This window comes from Montipora capricornis, chromosome 12 (genome assembly GCF_036669925.1).
Source record: "Montipora capricornis isolate CH-2021 chromosome 12, ASM3666992v2, whole genome shotgun sequence".
Taxonomy (NCBI): domain Eukaryota; kingdom Metazoa; phylum Cnidaria; class Anthozoa; order Scleractinia; family Acroporidae; genus Montipora; species Montipora capricornis.
This window is the reverse complement of record NC_090894.1, coordinates 5945166-5969841: the sequence shown is the minus strand read 5'-3', so window position 1 is coordinate 5969841 and position 24676 is coordinate 5945166. Positions and strand designations below refer to the sequence as shown.

Sequence of the window (24676 nt, the reverse complement as noted above, 5' to 3'; positions counted from 1 at the left end):
CTGAAGTTCTCCCCGAGATTGGCTTACAAGTCATTTGTATGTCTAGTTTTTTAGGAGTGAATAAAAGATTTTGGAAATACACTGTAGGTACATGACTATGCTCTGACACAAGGAATGGGAGACCACAGGCATGTAGAACACTTTACAGATTTCTCTTGAAAAGGAAGGGGTGTCAAATTCATGTTAAATATGAACACAGTGGTACATGTACAACCACAAACAGAGCATCAACCTCTTTGAAAGCTCGTAAAACAACCCACAGCCACTAAAAGGACAAGTGCTGACTGTCATTTTTCCTGATACTCTGACTTATGACCTAGCTAAGTTACAAATTGAAATGACTGTCAAATGATTGATGAAACTGTTTTCTTTCTTTTTCAGGAGCTGGATTTTAATGGGAACTCAAATAGCAGCAACAAGGAACGCACATTCCTCTCTATGATGTTTACAAAAACATACCGTAAAGGTGAAAATAATTTGCAAGGACAGATGTAAAGAGTGTGCACAGCTTAATTGAGTGTATATTTTTGAAGGATAAGGATGCTTGCCTATATTGGATACCAATGGATTTGAACAAACTGACACACCTTGACTCATTTACAGTATTTGTCATTCCTGGTGTTATTTTACCAACAGAAGGCTCTTCCAATTTGGCCATTCTGTCTGCCTCGGGTAACTTTACTGAGTTCTCTAACCTATGTTTGGAGAGGATAAATGATGGTATGTTGTGATACCACACCTATATTATTATGAGTACATTTTCCTTCATTTAATATTGTTTACTATTGAAATGTGCCTTACAATTTACACTGTATGTGCAGTAGGCTAGGCCGGGGCTTCCTCTATGGTAGCCATTGTGAACATTTTCAGAGATTGTCGTAAAAAGCATCTTGGATATGCTTTATGGCTAAATTCACGATCACAAAATCGAGAGAAATCAACCTTTTTTTTTACCACCAGTACGTTTCCATCCCATTATGCTTTACAAGATCCAGTTCCCATGTGGTGAAGTTTCTTACATGTAGGGCTTTACAAAGTCAGGGATCCACATTCGCAGTCGTTCAGTCTTTCCAGACGACTAAAAACCTGTCTGTACGAATGTAAGAACTCCAAAGGTCGTCCGTTGGACGAGTGATTTTTTAATAATTATCTTTTCATGAATGCCATCAAATGTTGTAATATAGAATGTACATGTACTTTCGCTCTGACCGCTGCTCATTCAATGGAAACTTCCAGTAAATAGGGAATAAACATGCAGCTTTTCTCAGCAACAGAGCCCTCAAAGTCTCATGCATTGAGCGTGACTCTCGCACATTTCAATGCAATCTCACGCTCATGCCAACACGAGCATTTCTCACGCATTGGCACTCTTTTGGTAGGTAAATATACCTTTTAAGTTTTCAGAATTGCTTATCAATTCTGAATCCATCTTTGACCCTGCTGTACTTTCCATGAAACAATCGCAGGCTCAATTTTCATGTAGCTCACCGCTGGCATGGTTGTTAGTAAGTCGTTTAGAAAAGAGCAAAGCACCTTGTCAGTCACCCTAGTTGGCTACTGTCTTTCTAGCTGGCCAAACAAGAAATGGTTTAGGGTCAGAACTGGTTTGTCTCTAGGGTTTGTCCCTTGCATTCATTAGAGCCCCTGTTTCTTTGATTGCAGTCTGTCTTTCATCAATATTAAGTCCCCCATTCCCCACTATACTGCCTTCAGTGTCTTCAGGGTCTTCTTGTCTATTTTGTGATTCAAACATGACATCAAAATGAGCACGGAGTGGTGGGTTTTACCTCCACCTGGTCCCCATGTTTGCTGCATCATCTGTAATCCTCCTTTTCTCCATTGATTGAAGCAGTTGCATTATCAAAGCTCCTTCTCAGCTCTGGTGAAGTTAGTCCCATTATCGTTAATACCTAGTAGCCACCATTTGGCTGAATGCATTCAAGAAATCTGTGGAAGGTAGTGGGAATGCCATCTCTAGATGAACAACTGTAGTTACTGTTGAAGTAAAAAGACTTTAATGTATCTCTTGGCAGATGCTCTTCTTGTTCGAGACAAACAGTCAAGAGCGTATGTAATATACACAGCACTTGGCAACTGCCGTCGTCTGCATTCCCTAACCTCAACTTCGCGAATGGTGCTATAGTTTGCAATGCTGGTTACCTACTGTATGCCTTCTCTCACACACCTTACATTCTTTATCCCAACTCCTTGCTTGCTTGCATCCATTTATGAGGTCCCCAGTAATGGTTCTTTACTTTGTGCTAATTTGCACTTGATTGACCCTTGAGACCGCAGCAATTATGTATTTTATTTTCTATTATCTTCCATTGAGCTGCAGTTACTGCATGTAGTTGATTGTAAGGCATGAAGTCAGTAATAATACACTACTGTTGTGTTTTAATTTGCAACTCAGAGCTGCATTCTTGGCTTTCCAGTTTCTGAGCTGGATGACACTGGTTTCCAAGCTACATTTATCTCTTTTTCATTTAGTAATAATACCATTTAATATTACCAATATTACATGTATTTATTTCTCCTTCACCCCAGCCATTGTTGGAGGGAGGCTAGAAGCTGTTTCTGAGGTAAACAATCTCATTTTTTGTCCCGAGTTTTTTTAAAATCAGACTGTAAAATTTACTTAATGTTGGGCACAAATTAACTGATCTATCAACACGTTTAACTGCCAATCTTTGATTCCAGAGGGAAATTGTTGAACATGTGATGTATGCATGTCCAAACCTTGACAGAGGCAGTTGTAGGGAAGTTGGTTAGTGTGCGGCTTTCTGAACTGCAAGGGTTGCCAGTTTGATCCTCGTCATTTGATTGAAGTCTGTTTCGGCTTTCCTCTGTTCTGTGTTCTGTAAAACAGAGAATCAACCGAGGAAGTGGGGGGGGGGGGGGGGGGAAGGGGGGTAAAAAGTGCGCACCAAGGACCACAAGTTTATCAGCAATTCTAGTTGACCGTCACATGCTACCCTCGTAAAAATAAGGACCTTTACCTTTATTGCCATTTATTTTGTTGCAGCTGAAAGAGATGATCCAAGTGAAGTCTGCAGATGTGAGGGCAGTACACGAAAAGAAGGTCGCAGGCTTCACGGTTGGATCAGTTTGGGAAGCTCCAGCTCTCATCACTTATGTAAGCTCTTCTTTGTCAGCTTGATCTCCCAGAAAATCAAAATATTAAGTACCAAAATGTAGAACTTTATGTTCAGCAGCAAACCCTTATAACAGATACAGAGAATTTGTTTTCATGTTCTGTGTGCTGCACTCTTTTATTCTACACATGTGCATGTCTTTTAGTCAACTCATAATTAAGGTGGCTCAAACCAGTTTCAACACTTTTGAGAGTCCTTGTTAATATAAGGATTGACACTACAACACTTTTGTCACGTAACAGCAATGTTATGGTACCAAATTGTGACGTAACAAGTTACCATGGCACCAGGAAAGCCTTGCAAAAACACCCTATATTTTGGGCTTTAGTTACTCATATCTGAAAAACGAACTCGGCGACCCCTATTTTTTATTGCAGAAAAGTGATCAGCAAGCCAAGATGAAACTGCAAAGTGTAAAAAAAATTTGTGGAGCAGATTCAGAGCTACCTTAAATTTTCAAATATTTTAGGTGGCTCTGAATCTGCTGCACAGAATTTTTTTTGCAATTTCCAGAAAGTTTCATTTTGGCATGCTGATTACATTTCGGGGTCATGCAGTTCGTTTTTGAGATATGAGCAGCTAAAGCCAATATATGGGGTGTTTTTGCAGGGCTTTCCTGTTGACACAGTAACGTTTTATGTCACACAAATGACAGCAGCTTGTTCAGCAATATGGTACCATAACATTGCTGTCAAGTGATTAAAAGTGTTGTATTGTCAATCCTTCTAATAAGAATGTTTCTTTCAAGTTTTGAAACTGGTTTGAGCCACCTTAAAGAGGGTGGGGAGGATATGTTAGAAGACAGATACCACAAGCAAAAATAAGGGATTTCTTGGATTTCTTCTTGTCTATGTTCTCAAAAAGAATTGTGCCATGTTACCTCACCAGCACATCTTAAATGGATTCCTTAGAGTCGTTGGGTATGGCCAACCACACAGTACTGGTCAATTAATGTAATTGGACAATCTTGACTATGCGCTTGATTCTTGATCCTGGCACACTGTACGTCCAGAAATGGAAGTAATTTCATACACGCCCAGTTTTGATATCCAACACCAATGTGTCCCTTTAAGTCTAAGCATTTGCTACGTATTTCCAACAATAAGGGTAAAGGTTAGTGTTATTTGTAGCTTCGGTAAATGCAGCCAGCTGTTCATCCTTATTTGAGGAGCAGCATTTGGGGACACTTTGTGACATTAATTGTCTATGTTCCGAGATACAAGTGATGTTCATGTTTGGGAGATTAGAGCAAGGGGACATTATTTTTGTGATGCTTATTGAAATATGCATGCATCTAATTACTTTATGCATTTCTGGACATACATTGTACCGTAGCTTGATCCTGGATGATTTGAAGAACCGTGGATTGACTTTCAAGGCTCAAGTTATGAGTTCCGAGAATATACACATAGTACAGAAATTTGAGGAACAAGTTCCTTGCTACATGTATACTAGGTCCTTCCCGGCAAATCCCCACAACTACTATACAAGCCTCCATTCCAGTGTGAGATACAATGTACTTTTGTCAGCAGGTTTCCTGTCAGAGAAACAAGTGTTTCTTTGCTGAGGAAATTGCCATGTGCTAACTTGGGGAGAACTCTACACTGTACATCTATAAGTACCTTAATTGTGTAAACAAAAAGATGAAAGAATAAAAAAACAAAATAAAAAAATAAAATTATGTCTGGTGGGCTTTGCCCACGAGGGTGCTCATTGATGTGACTGTAAACAGTCAGTACAGTGTACGTGTATTTCTATGTATCAGTACTGGAGGAAACCCTTGTCTAGTCGTCCAGGACAAGTAGATTCCTTGCCTGAGCAGTTGAATGTCTTTGACCTCTTCCTGATTGGGCAAGCACGCTTTCAGTCAAGTCAAAAGAAAAAAACAACAAAAACAACAAAAACAACAACAAAAAAAACCAAACCAAGAAGTTGAACTGGAGACACCCAGGATCAAATTTAACAAGTTGACAGAACAGGTCTTGAACCCAGGATCTCCTTATCTCTAGGCAAGTGCCCCAACGACTGGGCTGCACTTCCTTCTAGCTGTCGGTGGGGTATTATTGGTGTCTAACTAGCTTACGATGGAGTATTTCTGGTGGTGACTAAAATTTGAGTTAATCACTCACTGAAAAAGTGTTGGTGAAAGTTGTGAATATTTACCTCACAGTGCATTGCTTTGGTGTAATCACTGACTCAAGTCGAATAATAAGGTAAATTTATCGATAAAATTTGCTTGTTGGCAACCGAAGCAAAACGGGAAGCCTTCTCCATTGCTCAGATGTGAACAGTACTTTCAATTCACCTCCTTGCTAGCCAATCAGTCAATGCGTGAAAAGCATTATTTACTTGTGTGGTGTATACTATTAAACTGAACATTTACCATAAATTATGTGTCTAATGCTTTACGTCCTTCAGCAAGAGGAAGCTAGGACACTCTTGGCAGGGGAATAGGGTTTCAAAGGCACCACAGTGACTTTAGTTCATTGTTTCCAAGATTGCACCAGATTCTGCATGTCAGCATCCGATTGGTTTCACTTTACAACAGATGAAATAATTATATTAACAATTTATTAAAGGGTGAAGGAGATGCAGCCATTGCTGTATGGACATGTCAGGAGAAAAATGGGATTACTCTTACTGACTCTATCAGCTCATACATTCTTGGAGGTTTGTGTAATCTGCATTAATTTGTATAAATTATTTTCTTGAGTTCCCTTCATGCAGATTTTCCTGTAAGGGCAAAGTGTTTTCAAATCAAACTTATGAAAATAAGTTGCACATACGGAAAGGTACTACTTTGCACTAATGTAGTAATAATCGCATTGCAGTTTATTGGTAAATCTGGTAACCCTTAGTCCACCATTTCAAATGGTGGAGTTGACGTCCTACTATTTTTTGGTAAAATTCTCTGCACAGGTGTTATCCAACACTATGAGAGTATAAGGCTAACGTTTAAACCATTTGTCTCTTACTTCCAGGATCTGGTGTAGAGAAAGCAGATATATCCAGTAATGGTCACTTTTTAGTTGTTCTGGATGACAAGGTTGGTTGCAAAGAGAACTCAGGGCTTGAAACACAGGTAGCCCAAGCTCAAGATAGTACATGTATGCAAGAGTAGAAAGGATAAGGATTTGTAAGGGGAAATGGTTTTTCTCAAAATTAAAAAGAAATGTTTCTGGTTTATAATAAAAAAAGATGCTTTCCTTTCTTCTGTCTAGACTTGTCTTTCTTTGTCTCTGGGTCTCATGATATTATCAAAATATCAAGAAGGCTATCAAAATCTCAAGTCTTTGGTAGGGTCAAGTGATATGTGGTGAGGTTGGTATTTTGATATATCATGATATTATCAAAATACATGCATCAAGAAGGCTATCAAAATCTCAAGTCTTTGCTAAGGTCAAGTGATATGTCTTGAGGTTTGACTTAAGTGTTCTGCTAGACAAACCTACCCAGATAGCAGAACTTAGCCGAGACTTTAAGTAGTTCATTGCCAATTGTGATGACAGGATTTGTGGGTGGTGTGCCCGGTCTGGGTGGATGAAGCACTTCTGTCATCTTGATAACGGACGGTGGCCCTGGTGAACTGGTTGGCTATGAATTGCGCATCTTCCAAGGAGTAAGCTTTCAAGCCGCAATCATTGCAAAAAAGTGGATCCTGCAACATCATCCACAAAGCTTGGTCTTGTCGTTTAATATCTGGAGGTTAAACACACTCTCATCTGTACAGAACCAGATCCTCACACCTCTTTCACGGTCCTTGAAGGCGTTGTGGAGCATGGCAGAGAACACAGTGCTGAAGAGTAGGGGGACCATTAGGCAGCCCTGTTTTGTGCTGTTGTTGACTTGACTGGGAACTGGTCAGATAACATATGGCACCATCTTTGACTGCCAGACTGACCATGCCATTGTGGAAGGAGTAAATGATTTGCATGATCTTGCCAGAGCAACCAACCTTCGCAGGGACCTTACATAGCCCTTCTTCCCCAACGGAATCAAATGGCTTCGATGAGATCCTCGAAAACAGTGTAGAGGTCCATATTTTGTTCCCTACATTTCTCTTGGGCTTGCCTGAGGGAGAACACCATGTGATGCTGTGTGACGTCAAAATCCGCACTGACTCTCAGGGATGTTGCCAGCATCGTGACTCCTAAGATGGTTGATGATCACAATGCGATCTGAGGATGTTGCCTGCTGCTGATAACAATGAGATGCCCCGATGATTCCTGCAACAGTTCCCCATGTGCTTGCACAGGTGTAGAATCATGGCATCTTAAGAGTTTTGAGGGCAGACTCTTCCTTGCTGATATGGATATTGGTCATGCACGCAGTGAGGGTGTTGCCAGTGCACTTGAATACCTCCGAGGGGATGCCGTCCTCGCCAGCCTCTTTACCACTGGACATCTGCTTGATGGCCTTGGTGACCTTCAATTGGCAACTTTTGGTTGGCTCATAATCTCCTGGGTGATTGGGAGCTGTGGGAGCTTGGCCACCCCTTCATCTGATATTGTAGACTTGCCGTTCAGAAGGACCTGAAAGTGTTCCACCTAGTGAGCACAAATACTGTTTGGATACCTGAGCATCTCGCAATCAGCTGAATACACAGGCATGCTGCCTCTAAATGTGGGGCCACAGCCTGCCTTCATTCTATGGGCAGCTTAACACACCATGGAGATCAGGTAACTGCCGATGAAGACCTCTCTCCTTTAGTGAAACAAAAGTATGGTTCTGAATTACCCTGGCCTCACTAAAACCTGAGATCTCCCAAGCTCTTTGGATCTCGCCTCGATGAGTCACGTTGCATTAAAGATACCAAAGCCATGCTTGTACAGGTGTAGAATCATGGCATGTTAAGAGTTTTGAGGGCAGACTCTTCCTTGCTGATATGGATATTGGTCATGCATGCAGTGAGGGTGTTACCACACCAAGGTGAAACTCCAGTAATGGTCAGGGCCAACCTCGACGTCGCCCCTTCTTGTCCTGCATCCTCTGCAAAACCGCCGGTCACCCACATACTTCTCACAACCCGATAGATTGTAATTACCTGCCTGACCGTGACCGTTGACCGTGAGCTCGGTCACGCATGGTGATGAATGACTCTGAAGACCTCAGTGTTGATGAGTGCAAGCCTTTTGATGAGACCAGTGACTTTGTAGTCCCACCAGCCCAGGTTGAAGAGCCAGCAGCCCAGTCACCTGTTCTTCACACCTTCTATCACAAACAACCTGTGCAGCTGACCCTGGACACTGGTGCAACATCCAACGTGGTCTGTGCCTCCTCCGCCAAGCTGTATGGTTTCCCCATCACCCCTGCCTCCCAAATGGCTCATTAGGCTGATGGAGTTACGCCAATGGATGTCATTGCCGAAGTCCACTGCTCCCTGACCCGCGCACAGTGGACCTTTGCGTTAGATGCCCTTGTTGTTTGTCAGCTAGATGTCCATATCCTAGCTGGTAACCCCTTCTAGGTCCGCAACGACCTAGTTTTCACCCTGCCAAATGTCAGATTGCGATAGGTGACACTGAGATTCTCAACTACAGCTCCCCCTCCAGACACACCTCAACCTAATGTGTGGCGTACACAATCCTTCCTGTTATGCAATCCCAACTGCACTGTTCTACCAGAGTAGTATGTTCAGTTCAGTATCCCTTCTGACCTTGACTGCGACAGCTTATGGGCCCTTGAGCCCAGCATAGACTGCACTTCTAACATGCCACGTAAACCAGGAGAGGCGTGGCCTCCACCACAGCAAATTCTCTCAGTGGATCATGCCGTTCGCGTCTCCAACACGACCGACTCACCCATTCTTCTGAAGAGTGGTGAGCAGCTATGCCAGGCTCGACACATTATACCCGTTGAAGCCTCCAGCTCACCCGCACCTACCACCACATGTTGTGCTGTCTCTCCTTCTCCAGCCAGCTGCAAGCCTTTTTCACCCCATGTAATCCTTGACCCTGCTGGGTGCCTAGTCAATGTCCATATAGAGTATCTAAACACCTAGTTTTTCGTACAGAAGCTGAATGGTGGTACTGTAGCAGGCTTGTGACATCCTTCGGAGAAGTTGCTGAGTACAGTAAGCCTCAACCCTACTTCATGCCAAATGTTGATGGTGTGCTGTGTGAGATAGGGAAGTGGAAGTATATAGTTATCGCTGATTTGCTGAAGTCCTTCTATCAGATTCCCCTAGGCAAGTCATCTATGAAATACTGTGGTGTCGCAACATCATTTAAAGGCCTTCATGTCTACACTTGTTCTGCCATGGGCATGCCTGGGTCTGAGACCTCCCTCGAAGAGTTGATGTCCCAATTTCTGGGAGACCTCATTTGAGAGGGCTGTGTCGCAAAAATTCCTGACGACTTGTATGTTGGGAGAAACAGCCCCATAGGGGTCCTCGGCAATTGGCGCAGAGCTCTTGCCCTCCTCCAAAAGAACAATCTTCTCTTGTCCGCCGCTAAAACTATTATCTGCCCCAGAAAGGCCACCGTGCCGAGCTGGGTGTGATCTAATGGAACCCTGCAAGCTAGCCCCCACAAATGGCCGCACTATCCTCGGTCAAGCCACCTTCAACAGTGCAAGGCCTGCGCTCTTTTATCGGAGCTTACAAGGTACAAGGAAAAGACTGCAGGGAAAGAATCCAGAGAAAAAATTGCGTGGTCTGATGAATTAGTGCTGACCTTTAAAACTGCTCAACGTGCATTGGAAAGCCACCGGACCATCACCATTCCCCATCCAAAAGATGCCTTATGGATAGTGATTGATGGCTCCATTAAAAATAGAGGCATTGCAGCCACACTGTATGTACACCGCAATGAGAAGCTGCTCTTAGCTGGATTTTTCAGTGGCAAACTTTGTAAGCATCAAGTAACTTGGTTGCCTTGCGAGATTGAAGCCCTGGCTATTGGCACGGAGATTAAACATTTTGCCTCCTATATCATTCAATCACCACACACAACTGAAGTACTCTCTGAAAGCAGACTTTGCGTCCAAGCTTATGTCAAGCTCAAGAGAGGAGAATTCTCAGGCAGTTCGAGAGTCACCACCTTCCTGTCAACAGTCATGTCATATCACTGGTGTTGAGAACCTACCCTCTTATTATGCCAGTCGCAACCCAAAAGAATGCTTGGATTGTAGTTACCAAATCTGAAAATTCATCGTCGAACTCGAAGATTCTGTTATTCGCAGCCTTTCCGTTAGTGATGTCCTTTAAGGCTGCGTCAAGATGCCCTTCACTAGTCGTGCTGCTTGGAAGGCTACCCAGCTGGAGTGCCCTCACCTCCGGAGGACACACTCTCAAAATTATTAACGTTAAACGCTACCTTAAGGATGTCTTAATCGCTGGTGATGGCCTCCTTGTTGTGTGAGACCAGGAACCATTCCAACGCCCTCGTGAGCGTACCGTTGTTCCACGCTCTGTCTTAGATGGTCTCTTAAGAGCTCTTCACATCCGGTTTAGTCATCCATCAAAGTACCAAACTAAGCGTCTCTACAGCAGATACTTCTTTGCTCTAGATGTTGACAAATCCGTAGATTTTGTACTTTCATCCTGCCACACCTGTTAGTCTGTGAAGTCAATCCCTAGACACTTCCAGCCACAGTCAACCGATGAAGCTCCTAAGTCCAATGGCATTTCATTTGCTGCCGATGTCACCCAACGTCACCGACAACTGATCCTAGTCCTAAGAGACACTGTCTCCTCGTGCACTTTGACCACCCTTATCAAGAGCTCCAGAAGTTCACCACCTCCCAGTTTCGCAGTAAAGTCTATTTGGTGCCTATGTCCGAATGTTATCCTGTGGCCTTGACGGTTTTGGCTCAGTCCCCACGGGATCCCACTGTTGCCTTTACAAGCCCTCTCCATTAGCCTCCAATGATGATACAGACCCTGTTATTCTACCACCAAGACAATCCATTGTCCCTACGACATGGTTACTCACATGGTTACTAGCCAGCCTACGAAGAAACCAAGGTTCCACCACCTGTGCATGACGTTTTACCTGTCCAGAAACTTCCTCCCATACCTGCAGCCATTGTCCCACTGCCCTGCACTCCAGCCACTTCCCTAGACTGCTTGGTTCCTTCTGGTGCTGAATCTGAATCTGCTGCAGTTGTCCCTCCCAGGAGGTCTGGCTGCCAACAGCGTGCCCCATTTTGGCACAATCAGGACCTGGCCTTCGTGTTCTTCCTGGTAGCACTGCTCTTTATGCCTTCGCTTTATAGTTGTCCTTCTATTTTACTCGTGACATTTTGGAGGACAAACCTAAGGGACCAGAGACTGCACCCGTTGTGCATATGACATTCGCTTTTCACTGTTGTTGTTCCAGTTCAGGATCTGTATGTTTCTATATTTAGTAGTTTATTTTTGCATTCACATTCTTCAGCTTACTTCTGCTTTTGGATGCTAGACCATCGAGAGAGAGCTAGGAGGCAACCACGCCACTATGTTATTGATTACAGTTGGTGTATTATTAAGCCTTCGAGTACTTGCAGTATTTCTCTTTTGTTGGTGCAGTGAGAAAACTTTTGATTTGCTTGCTGTCATAATTATAGACAGTCATACAGTGTATTTCATTCATTGATTTGCAGAACATGTTAAGTCTGTGGAATGTGGCATCTTTGACAATGGTTGCATTCTGGTCTTTTCTAATTGTGGAAGACTTTCTGCTTTTGCCCTCCAGCAATATTCAGACACCTGGGGCTTCAAGGCATGTGCAGTTTGCATATTTTACTGATTTGTTTTGTGCTTGTCGTGGATAATAATTGACTTTTCAAGTATATGTAACTTTGTCAGGAGAACTCCTTTTGAACATTGAAGGTCCTTATTGTGTTTTTGTTCTAGCTAACAATAGCAATTCGAAACAGTAATGTACATTTATATCATTACGATTTTCATGGTTCTGCGGAATCTTGTCTTCAAGCACCAACAGCCAAACTGTGTTTTGCCTTCCATCAATCAAATTTGCGATGCCAAGCCAAGAATTGACCCAAAACCGGCGATGTCGAAATCAATAATAATTATTGATTTCAGCATCCACGTATGACATACATGTAACCTACCAATCAGCATCTTTGGTTCCAACGGTACATTTGCACATTTCAATGTTGACGCCAATGGAAAGCAATGGAACCTGTAGGAATCTTTTTACCTCTAAAACGATATCATAATGGTTTTTGAGCTGTGAACTACACAAAAGCTGCAATTCACTTTCCAGAGGCGGAGTTGATCTTCCTGGCTATGTTCGGAAATTTGATTGGTGGAAGCCAAAATGCAGTTTGCCACTTAGCACTTAAAGGTGGGATTCCGCATAACTATGAAAATTGTTGTGACTCATGTATCCGATAGTTTGGAATAGCAACAAGAAATAACAATAAGACATTATGTTGACTGTTAAGCCAGATATGTCACTCTTTGATTAACGATAGTTGTGATTAATCTGTATATTGTCATTCTGTCAGACATAAGGGACATTTTGTTTGATTCATGATTCACAGTGAAGGAACTGTACAATGTATTTTTATTTTCTTTTATAGGAAGGACGATGATCACAAGTTGGTGGTTCTCACGTCGGCCAATGGCAATGTATGATAAAGTGTGAAGATGGGTTTGTTTGATATCATGCAATAATAATATTTATTGTCAGCTAAGTCCAATTTCTGGCCTCCGTGCGGCAGAACTGGCACCACTGACAGGAGAAGGGGCAAAGGCGAAGCCACTGGCGTCTTAAAACCAGTTGTCCAGGGTAGATGGGGCTCTTAGCCTGTGAAAGCAGCCCATCTAGGGGAAGGTAAACCCTGATTTCAAACCTCTGCTGCCTTGAGGCTATACCTGATCTCAGGAACGCTTCAGGAGTAAACCTGGAGGACAAATCCGGAGTGGAGCCCCTAAGGCGGATGGCAGGTGCTCAGCACTTCCTTCCGGCAGCTTCTGCAGTGGAACAAACCCCAAGTTATGTTGGTTCTTCCTTTCCCTTGGACCCAGCCAGTTACACCCTGTCGTATGGGCAGCCCAGCATCTCCTTATCTTCCCGCTCAGGCCTTAGTGCAAACTGGAGAGGGCACTCCAGCGGTGTTGCAAGACTCCGGCACAACACAGGACTAGGCAGTTTACTGGTTCTAAGCTCTGACTGAATGGCGTAACAAGGAGTGCTAGGGGTCGTCTGGCGGTGGGAGAAGCCCTCATAGCTTCATTGGGTGGCTACTGCCCGCCTCAAGCTGGGCAGCCCCCAACCAGTAAGGTGCCGCCCCGTCATTGCTTGTCTGCTCTACTGGGTGCGTAGGGCTTAGTGGACCCTCCCGAGAAGGGAGCAAGTACTTGCACTAAGCAGTCAAAAGCAAAAAACTACAAAGCCTCCAACTCTTCCAATCGCAAGCTGGAACATTCGCACCATGTGCCCTGGTCTCTCCGCTGACCTTCAGCTAATGGATGACTCCCGCAAGACTGCCATCATCAACAAGTAGCTGGCACGACTCAACAAAGATGTCTTCTGTCAGGAAACCCGACTGGCTGACAGTGGGTCACTTATGGAAAGAGACTACACTTTCTTCTGGTAAGGCCTGTCCCAGGACGAGGTGAGGCAGTACACGTAGCTTTTGCTGTGAGGAACTCACTGATTGCCACCACAGAAACTCCCTCTGGAGGGTCATCGAGAATTCTTGCCCTTCACATGAAAACGTTGGCGGGCTTGGTGAACATCATATCTGCCATCTGCCAACACCCTGACTCTGACCTCCACCCCAGAAGTTAAGAAGAAGCGAGGCAAGGCAAGTCTGGCACGTCACAAGGCACGTGGCACTTCTGCACCACACATACAAGATCCTGCCCAAATCCCCAGGGCTAACTATCGCCTCTTTGAGACATGGATGCCACTACTACATCAATTATATATAATAGCACTACTCCCTAAAGTGCAAAAGTGCTTTACCTTAATTTGAATTAATTGAAGGTGACTTCCTACTACCTTCAAGAGGTAAAGAGTTCCGCAGTATTGGTGCAGCAACCATCAAGCTTTCTATGAGAGTTCCAGGTTTTGCTGGGCTGACCAACTCAAAGTATCCGTGCATATGGGCTTCAAATTTTGTACCGATAGTTTTCTTAGCCCAGGAAGCTGACTCATCTTGCCACAAGAGGTCTAGCCCCACCTTCCAACAACCACTAGTCCGAAATCAACTCATGCACATCTCTGGGTCATGAACTTGTGAACTATCAGGAATGACAAACCCATAACTGGCAACAAAAGTTTGTTACATCCTGCAGGTGTGACAGTAAAATGTTCCAGGGCACTTTCGTACAGTCAGGCCAATACACTGAATCCTTGAATTTATTAACTTTCAAGGTCAGCTTGGGAGTTGCTGTTTGATCCCAAAAAAATGTTTGTGTTACACTACTCTCCCATAGATGCAGCTCCATAGTTTTTCTAGAAACCCTTCCATTCATTTCTGGCATTTGTTCTCTTCCTTTTGATCTTGTGGTAAATATGAATAATTTATAGTTGTATTGAAATTACTGTTCTTTGTCAAGTCATGATTGTTTATTGTAGGCACGTTACTTTCAAGTGTATGCATTTCCATCCATGAAGCAGATGTATTCTCTTGAAGTTTCCTTTTTCTCATTTTTGGCCCAGTGTCCATCAACTCAGGTTTGATAATGTTTTCCTAAATTTTGTGTTCTTCATATACTTAAACAAAGTATTGTCAAGTTAATTTATCTAGTGTTTTTGGGTGAAGCATAGATTTGATTGGACGAAGCACTAGTCTGCATACATGTAACGTGCAGCATATTAATTTTTATTGCAGGGTTATTTAAACACTGGCGGGTACGATGGTTTTGGCTGCAAGTCGGCTGAGACTGGCATGGGGACTAGTAGTTTTGAAATCTTCGCAGCCAAAATACAATGAAGCAACCATCGATTTTAGCCTGTATATTTAAATAATCCTGCAATAAAATATCCTGCCAGCTACATGGAGTTAAGGAAGCACTTAATGGAGATGCTGTGGAAAATGAGATGTTCAACATGTTGATTCCCAATAAATCTATAAATTCACAGTAAATTATAGTTGTGCCACCCTAGTTTTTTTTTTGTTCCAAAGGACCCTGTTGTAACAACTAAGTTGGGTTTCACTGTCCAAAAAACAAGCAGGTTGATTGCCACTGATACAGTCCACTGCTTTGTTATACTTACATGTACTACAAATCCTAGATTTCAGTAAATTAAGATTAAAATCAGGTACATCACAAACTTTTGACATGAGATAGGATGGCTGGGGGTGAGAAATTAAGCCCTAAATTTTCAAAATGTCTTTGGTGTTTGTAGGAGTCTATCTACTTTATTGAAGGTCTCTGTGACATCCAGGCAACCAGGTGACACCCACAATCATGTCATTTATATAGAAGTTATTTTATTCTCAATATGGCTCACAGATACTTAGTCTAAGAGTAATTCTGCATTATTATTTTGGTCACATTTTACACTCTATATCCATTTGCTTATATGCCATGACTGTGTATCCACCTGTAAGTCTGTAAAACTGTTAATTTGACGCTACACTTTGTTTAACACAAATGGTTAATTATTACTTTGTTCGAAGAACTAAGTATAGGATTCGGCTCTGATTTTGGACTTTGGACTTTTTTGGGCTTGCGGTTTTGCTATTTGCTATGCATGCAGGAGATTTCTTTGCCAAGGAGAGTCACTTTCAGAGAAGGCAGCCCAAGTAAGATTTGAACTTGGTACAGTGTATGACCACTAAACCATGGAAGACGGGTCATGTTTACGTAAGACATCTGTCTTTCTATATTCAACCTACACTTTCGGCCAAATATCAGTTGCTATATTGCCCAATACTCAACAGGGTTTGTATGGGTCATGGAAAACCTGGAAAGTCATGGAATTTAAGAATTTAATTTTCCAGTCATGGAAAGTCATGGAATTTTGTGGTCAAAGAAAATTATAATTAAAAAATAATAGAAGATGAATCATTGGGGTTCTCAAAGCAAGGATGAAATGAAATAAAGGCGCATTTCTATCAAATATTTGGACGTTTGGCGGACAGAGATCGTTAATTTATTCAAACTAAGTTATGTGAGAAAATATCCTAAATAGGGACATTTTTGGAAATTTTCTTCCGTGACAGCTAAACTTAAGGTCATGGAAAGCTCATGGTCATGGAAAAAGTCATGGAATTTGAAGAGCTTAAAAGAGTATAAACCCTGCTTGACCACTTTGTTGCCCGTGACTCGACGGATATCTCAGTCAATACTTGGCCAACATGTCAACCAACAAGTGGTCGAGTGTTTGTGGACATGTCCTTCGGGTTTTAGACTATCGGTGGCCACTATCAGCCAACTCTTTGACTGTTAATGAAATGAGAAACTGTCGGCGGCATACCAGTTGACTGTTGGTGGTATATCGGCTGACATTTGAGTCAGTTCTGGTCATCTGATGGCTGAGTGCCAGTTGACTGTTTGCCGCTATGTTGGTCAATGCATGTCCAACATATCGACCAACTGGTGGCTGATATGTCAGCTTTGCCAAAGAATATTGTGTCGCTAATTGTGAATGTTTCGCATGTGTGCATTTCCGCAACAATCCGCCCTTCCCCTCTTTCCCCCCACACATGCACCCCTAATCCTCACAGTTCTGAATGTCTAGAGGTTTCCAATCTCGAAATGTTGAAGTGAAGCAAAGCGCTTAAACTGACATTGAAAAAGAGTGTTGTTAGTGTCAGAATGTAAAGTGATTTCACTCTATGCACTTGCCTGTACATTGGAAAAAAAGTTTAGGGCAGCTCTCAAATGGCTGATATGTCGACCATTTGAGAGTTGTCCATTGACGTGTCTGCTGATACAGTTGACCAAGTGTCGGTAGAGTATCTGGCAAGCCTTGGTGACGAGTGACCGACACGCATGCTGATATTGGCTTCGTGTCAGCTGATATTTTGGCCAACTGTTGTTTGGCATGTCAGTCAATAAATTATTGTTGACAAAGTGTTGGTAGAGTATCGGCCAAGTGTTGGCGGAGCGTTGGAGGCGATAGATCTACATGCATGTCGACCACATATCAACCGAGAGGCGATGGACATATCGGCTGATGTGTTGGCTGTCAGTGAGTCTCGAGCGCCATCTTGGCCAACTGTCAATCAACATGTCTGCCATCATAGAGTCGACTGACAGATGCCTTTAGTACACAAGATCCCGGTAGACCATTATGACAGATTAACGGGGGGAAATATGTAATAAAGAATTGCGTGCATGACCGGAAACGACTTTTGTGTTGTTGTTGCACACAATGCAATATCCGGTTATTGTATGACTCATCAGCAACACATCTTACCAGGCTAATTCCTTATTTTCATTATTCTCCTGGTATTGTTAAAAGTATTAAATATTTTAAAATACCATTGTAGAAACTTGTAAAGCATCTGTTTACTGGTTTTGATTGGAATCAGTGCCGTCAACAACAGTTTTAAATGTGAACAACTATTCTATGATCGCTCATAAAAGCCATATAGTTGGGTCATGGAATGTGGACTTTGCACATTGGACTTCGGACTACAGAATTAAACTGGATATTGACTAAGATATTGTAACATAAAAAATCACTGAAATGCTGTGAACTTTAAAGAAAATTGGCTAATGTAATTCCTTCAAACAAAGTGTAGGCTACCTGTAGCCTCTTTTATTTATACTGTCTGCTAAAGAACCACAGGATTTTGTGTGACTAAAATGGCTGGGATACCAACAGCACAAACTGCATACTTTTAACAACTTACACTGGTCAGAAAACAGTTGCTGGTTTTACATGGACTTGAGCAAACCCTGTTTAGCAAAAAATACCATGTGAGTTGCTTCATAGCTCTGTTAGAAAAACATTGTTAGTAATGGGGATGACAAAGCTAGGTCTTGGGTTTGAATTCCATTGAAACCACCTTAATTTTTCAGGTGCCAGTGTAAGAGAGACTTGCTTATAATTATCCAGATAAGGTGGTTGGTGTCTCCTTGATGTACATGTAAATACTTTCCTAATTCGTAATAAATTATTTTATCTGGCTTTATTCCTTTGCTTGTAACTTTTCTCAAATAAAGTGAAACAGAACCCATTTCCTGCTTGAGGATCAGGTCTCTCACAGAAGCTCTTCCAGAGAACAGGTAACACAGAAGAAAATTGTCTTGTTCTCCAAACTTTTAAACCTAAATTGAATGCAAGCACTTCGTTTCCCAATTGTGTGGATATTTGGTTTGGTGTTCCAATTAACTTGTTACTTCGGCATTTTTAATTCACTTTCTGGCTCCTCTTTATAAAAGCACTGTGTAATTCTACCAAACTCTTGAAATGGCATTATGATAGTACAAAGCCCATTCAAGCTCGATTAGCAGTAGACAACAGCAGTGGGTTTTTACACCATCATAACAAACTTCATGGCTTTCTTGTTTAAGCAAAATCAAAATTTAATTAAACATTTTTCTAGATTTATTCTTTTAAACTGTCTAGTAGGAAGGGATTATGTGCCAAAGCTATATTATACTGTCTCTATTGTGCGTTAAATTCCCAACTATCAAACGTGTTTGACAGAGAAAATATGAAGTGTTAGATGGATTCCATAGTTTACATGTACATGAATTTATAATATGGTCTGTTGTTAAAACAAGTTATTATAGAAGGTAACACTTATCCATCTGAAGGGCCTGGAATCCAACAGATTTTGAAGTGGACTAACTTGAGGCTATCAACTCATGGATTAATCCAGTTTTCTTTATACACTGTGCGTAGTTATGCTGTCTGCTCATTTAATAAAATAGTCTTTGACTACACTTTGAGCAAATAAAGAGTCTATTGAATGGCAGATCTGATTTTTGTTTTGTGTCAGCTTTGCTTTTGTTGATGCATTTGACTCTGAATGGTTTTTTCTTAGACTGTCAAGGTTACTTCACAAACAAAAGTTCAGTGAGGCCCTGAAATTTGCACAGCAGTTTAACTTGGATATTGAGGTAACACAAAGATGTTGCCGTGCCTTAGACATGTGACACTAAAATGATGCTTTAAGCTGGTCATCACCTTCGCAATATTACCATAAATTTTGACAACATTGCTTCTCCATAACTCAATGATGCATGTGCCAAGTTTCATCCTGGCTGGTTTGTCAATTGACCAAGAGCTTCAATCTGTGCCCCCCCTTCCCCCCACTTTCCCCAGGTGTTTGTTAATCACAGCACTGTACATGTAGCTAAGATAGCAGGCACTATCATGATTGATTTTCCATCTAAATCTTCAGTCTACCCAATTTTACTTGCACCTGGTTATTGCTTATAATCAAAGAATAATAGACCTGGTTCTATGTAGTTTTCTTAATAATATTATTGGTCAGACTTGGTTACTGGTTTCTGTGATGTTAAAATCATCACCAACAGATGAGCTTGGGGACTGGTCCCTTAAAGGTTGGCAGGGAGCCTGAGCAAATTCAGGCCGAGCAGGGAGCTATCCTTGGCAATTCTGTGCACAGGAACCACGCCTGCATGCAGCCACCAACAAACACCATCACACTGAACTCAGTGGAACTTACTCACCTGACCCCATACTTTAAACCAATGCCCCAAAGTGAGAAATGGCTGGAAGGGATGGGAGCTGGAATCCGCTAAACAAAGGCAGCCAAACAAAAGATCTGCAAAGATAAGCTCAAAAGCCAAGAGGCAAGCAATAAGTCCTTGCAGCCACCCTGCAGATGATGCCTTAAAATAGGCCCTTTGCAGGATCTAGTCACATGGCTGGATGTCTTTGTTTGCAATGGCACTGGGACGCAAGCATTCCAGAGCCAAAGGCTCTGTAGAGTCACTGTGTGTGATTTTAAAGTGCAAAATTCTTTTCGAGCTCCTATCGGTTTTTTTCGGGTGGGAAGTGCTTTAAATTTGTTTTTACAACAAAGTAGTATTCCTCTATGAGCTTGCATGAAGGATGGCGTCAAAGAGTGACATGTCACTGAATCCTGCAAATGGCCTATTGCATTTAGCTGCAGTAAAATCGAAACACATTTCAGATTCAATTGACATTTAATCAAAAGGTAGAATTTAAAAATGGCAATGTTATTAAGAAACGTGTATTCTTGTCAAGTGGTTCTTCCTGTTATTCATTCAGCTGGTGTACAAAGTGAAGGCAAATTGGCTGCTCGATAAAGTGTCGCCTTGGAATAATAATGATAAAGGAACAGCAGAGGAAGAATTTTCCCTCAGCAAGTTAAAGAACTGCTTTTCTCAAATAAAGGTTTTAATTATAGTTTTACTTGTGTATTTCATTTTTAAAAAAAAGGGCAAAGAAGCAGCAGCCTGGGCTCCCAGACCTTATTTAAATTCAGAGGGGTATTTTGAAGGTTCCTCTGATCTCTCCATATATGTTATTCTGAAACAGAAATATACTCAATCAGACTGTCTGGTTTCGCTGTATTCAATAAAGAAAGACATTCCCTTGAAGTGAAAATTGCTATGATTTCCATGCCAGTTATACATTCTGGTAGTTGCCCTTTTTACCTAAGCTGCTTGACTAAATAAAGATGTTGTATTAATTTAATTTGTACCAGTTTTTACGCATGATTGCATATGTGAAATGTGTTACATGTAAGTATGTAAGGTTGGATCATGTGAAAACAAATTTGCATGGAGGTTGTACTTCCACCCAATACTCTTCCAAACCCAAGAAGATGTCCACATTGATCATCTAGTGATTTGGTACCACGTTAGCTTGCCTTTTGCTATTTTGGTAGTTGATAGTGAACAAGGAGAGTGCTGCGGATAGTGACCAAAAAGTGCAATCACACGTTGATCATTGAGAAAAAAAAAACTATATATTCTGCTGTTTCAAGGCAAATTCAAAATTGTCTATCATTACATCTGCAATGTTGAGTATTTCTGAAACAAATTAGAGCTTTACATGTAGCTGGTACAATAAAAAACCGTTAATTTGGATTAAGCATTTTCCCAAAAGAAGAAGAAATTGATAGCAATTAGTGTGTTCTTTTCCTTCCTTCGAAAATCATTTCTGGCGGTGTTTGGTCCATTTCAGGATGATGAGTATGTGTGTAGATGTTGCCTCCAAGCTGCCCTTTCTTCTCTTGAGGAAACATTTGATTTGCTTAGCTATGCAAGGAAGAGGGTAAGCCTGCTGAAGACTTAATGTCTTGGTCAGGATTGTGGAATGATCACTTACCTAATGTCGTATCCACCACTCTATTCAGCTCTTGAGCTAGTGAACTTCCTATTCTTGAACCCTGTAATTCAATACCTGTTTAGAAAGTTTGTGTCAATTCTGAAATAAAATATGATTGCTTTTTACTGCTATGTACTCCCCAAAGACTAAAATTTGCACTTAATTAATGCATTGACATTTAAACACCTTAGGATGTGCCCCCAGTTACATGTAGCGAGTAAAATCGTCTGGCTTAGACTGAGTAAAATCTGTTAAGTCTCACTCCCAGGATTCAATGAGGCCCTGACAGGGTAAATTCCGACAATTAAGCGACATGGTCCAAACAGTAGCGACAGCACATAAAATGAAATTCTTCCGAGAAAAGACATCCTTTCCCAGCAAAATTCCGACAGTGACGTCAAGGCCGAGAATGAGCCGATTAAACCCCGTCACGAGTGATTTTAAAATTCAGACAAACGACATGGGACCCCCCGCCCCCCCCTGTCAGGGCCTCTTCAATGGATTAAATGATCTATGTCTTCCCTATGTGCATATACATGTGCCCTTTCTCACCACACTACCATTTCAACTCTTTTTTGCTTAGATTTCCCTAGATCAGGATAAAAAGGAAGGTATTTGTGGAATGCCATCTCATTTATTAACAGAGGTTGGTACAGTGAAACGTGCAAAAGTATAAAATATTATAATTATTAAGACTGCCTGTACATAATTAATTCAAGTCTTGATGAATCATAATAAAATTTACATGAAAAACAAACCCGTATTTTCCTCCAGTGCTATTTGTTTTTCGGTGTGTCAACCTTTTTCACTCAAGCAAAATTCTTACCATGATAATTAAGGGAAAATCCTACTTGTACAGTATGATGACATGTATTGAAAGAAGAGGCATAAAAGTGAACTAATTCAGGCACTGTGTACTGGGCAAACCAGAGCCTTTTTAAAGTAATATTATTTTGTTGTTTTTTCAGTGAAGGTTTGTTGGAAATTGTAAGCATGTTTGTGTGTTGTTCTCTCTGTAAAGGTCCTGGAAGCTCTTGATAGACTAGCAACATTTGAAATGGCCTATGGAATTGAAAATTTCAGGTTTGCTGGTATTTTTTGTGCATTAAAAACCCATAAAATTTCACATAAATTAGAACGTTTAAAGTGCCATATTGCAGAAAACACATTGCATCTCATTTACACCTCAATAGATAGAATGCATGTATTCTTGTATTTCCTTAGTCAAGGAAAAGTTTCATGAAGGGGACATGCTTAACCCAAAGGCCCTAGGATGCCCCCATTTGAGAAGTTAAATCATTTGGCATTAGACAGAGTAAGATCTGTTAAGTTTCACTCCCCGTGGTCAATGGGTTAACATTACATTGTTTGCCAGTTCGATTTAACAATTAGAAAATATTTTTCAACACAAGAAGAGAAATTTTGTATCTCCAGACGGCCATGTAATATTCTATTTATTATATAAACACCAATGAAATACTACATGTAAATCATGTAAGGCATCAAAAGACGCGGTTTTTATAATTATGTAACCATAAAAAGAGTGATCTTTTCTTGTGTGGAGATATGAAGATATCATGTTTTTGTGGGAAAGCTCACTTGGTATTTCATTGGTGTTTACACTGTATATGATAAAATAACATATTTAACCCATTGACTCCTAGGAGTGGGATTTAGTAGATTTTACTCTGTCTAACGCCAAACTATTTTACTTCTCAAATGGGGGAAGTCCAGGGTGGAGTCAGAGCCAGAAAGGCTCTATCGCTGAGTCTTGTTTTGACACTTGTTGGGGACACGAGAAACTTATTAGATCTCATTTGGTACATGGAGTTAGCCTTGAAAGTTATCAGATCCACGAGATATTTCCGCATCGTACCATGGATTACTGTGAAGTAATGATGAACTTAAATGTAACTCTAACCCTAGCCAGTGGCCAGTGTAAGGCAATCAAGGGTGGCATTATGTGGCAAAACGAGCATGCCGAAGTTGAGGCTGAAGATGATAGTTTATTAGAGGAACCTTGTGTTTAAAACCGAGGACCAACCAAAATCTCTCCAAGAGTACCAAGCATTTCTTATTTAGAGTGAAGTGTGAAGCTCCAATGGGGGAATTGATTGAAGTAAGGATTGACAGATGGTATTAAATTTCAAGCCCAATTTCAATCCCTGTTTTGAATTCTTCAATCCTCAGTGGAACACAGTGGCAGTACTTTGTCACTGCAGACCTACTTGCAGAGCTTATAAAGTGTCTGTTATCTGGTAAAGTCACAAGTGCAGTGATTATTTGGAGAAGACATCAGGTAATCACCCCTTAAGATGCTCAGTCAAGCATATACATGTACATGTCGTACATTGTCAGTTTGTGGATTATCCAGTACAATAAGGATTTTGAGGGCTCCATAAAAAAAAAAACATTCCAGAGGGTGTTTTGTTTTAAAGTCAGAATTTTCCTTTCTCATTTTAACTTGACAGTAAAGCACCTCCCATTCTACAGTACAATGTTCTGTACTCTTTCTACTAAACTGATGTGCTGATTGAATCAACTTGTATGTATTCTGATTGACTTGATCATCTCACTTTTACACAACTGTTTTTTTTTTGTTCTTTTAATTATTAAGCCGTGTAAATCAACCAACATTGATATGGCTGGCTTTTTATGTCTTTCAACTTTTGCATCTTAATTTTCCAGTCCTGCCGACCAACTTTATGTGCATTTTATTCCCACATACAAGAACATTAATTTTAATCATAAAATTAGTGTTTATTTAAACAATTTGTTATCATGCTTTGTGATCTTAGACCCAGTTCATACCGCAGTTTACTGAAGGAAAGCTGGAGTCCCTCTTGGGTTCTATCAGCCAAGCTTTGCCATCATCTACCATCATCCCCTGGTTACAAGATGACCTTGTTCCTTTTGTTAGCAAGGTCTTGCCACAAGGGCTGGTGGGTAAAATTATCAAAAATAATTTGTTAATTAATTTGATGTTGCATCTGTTTTCCATTTTACCAAGTATATTGTGACGGAACTGCTGCGCGACATTATTCTAGTTGTGACTTGCTTCCTTGTTGCATTACTGCCACGCGGTTGTAATAGGATCTCTCCAGAGAGTTAGTGGTCAAATACATGAATATAAAAATACATGTGCATGTTTGGCGAGAAAACTGTTGTTTGATTCGGCTCGTTACACTGGTGGCAGCGGTGGTAAACTAGTCATATTAGCAAAATGGAGCATTACAATGATGGTGAAGTTAATTTTGGACCACTAATCAATCTAAACACAGAGGATTTTTGTCCCACTGTAAAGGACATGACAAAGGCTAAATCGCCAGTTCC

The 24676-nt window shown here is 41.3% G+C and overlaps 1 protein-coding gene across 1 annotated transcript in view; it reads left to right on the top strand.

Moving 5' to 3' along the window:
* Nucleotides 1–24676, top strand: part of LOC138025362 (kinetochore-associated protein 1-like) — an 86069-nt gene that overhangs the window by 6337 nt on the left and 55056 nt on the right. The window contains exons 5-22 of the mRNA XM_068872584.1: nucleotides 382–466; nucleotides 637–720; nucleotides 2548–2582; nucleotides 3026–3136; nucleotides 5735–5825; nucleotides 6137–6201; nucleotides 11739–11857; nucleotides 12684–12732; nucleotides 14690–14788; nucleotides 15464–15510; nucleotides 18235–18297; nucleotides 19062–19137; nucleotides 20279–20404; nucleotides 21200–21289; nucleotides 21927–21989; nucleotides 22365–22426; nucleotides 23534–23642; nucleotides 24142–24285. Of these exons, the coding sequence (XP_068728685.1) occupies nucleotides 382–466; nucleotides 637–720; nucleotides 2548–2582; nucleotides 3026–3136; nucleotides 5735–5825; nucleotides 6137–6201; nucleotides 11739–11857; nucleotides 12684–12732; nucleotides 14690–14788; nucleotides 15464–15510; nucleotides 18235–18297; nucleotides 19062–19137; nucleotides 20279–20404; nucleotides 21200–21289; nucleotides 21927–21989; nucleotides 22365–22426; nucleotides 23534–23642; nucleotides 24142–24285 (1518 nt within the window). The remainder of the gene's footprint in view (nucleotides 1–381; nucleotides 467–636; nucleotides 721–2547; nucleotides 2583–3025; nucleotides 3137–5734; nucleotides 5826–6136; nucleotides 6202–11738; nucleotides 11858–12683; nucleotides 12733–14689; nucleotides 14789–15463; nucleotides 15511–18234; nucleotides 18298–19061; nucleotides 19138–20278; nucleotides 20405–21199; nucleotides 21290–21926; nucleotides 21990–22364; nucleotides 22427–23533; nucleotides 23643–24141; nucleotides 24286–24676) is intronic.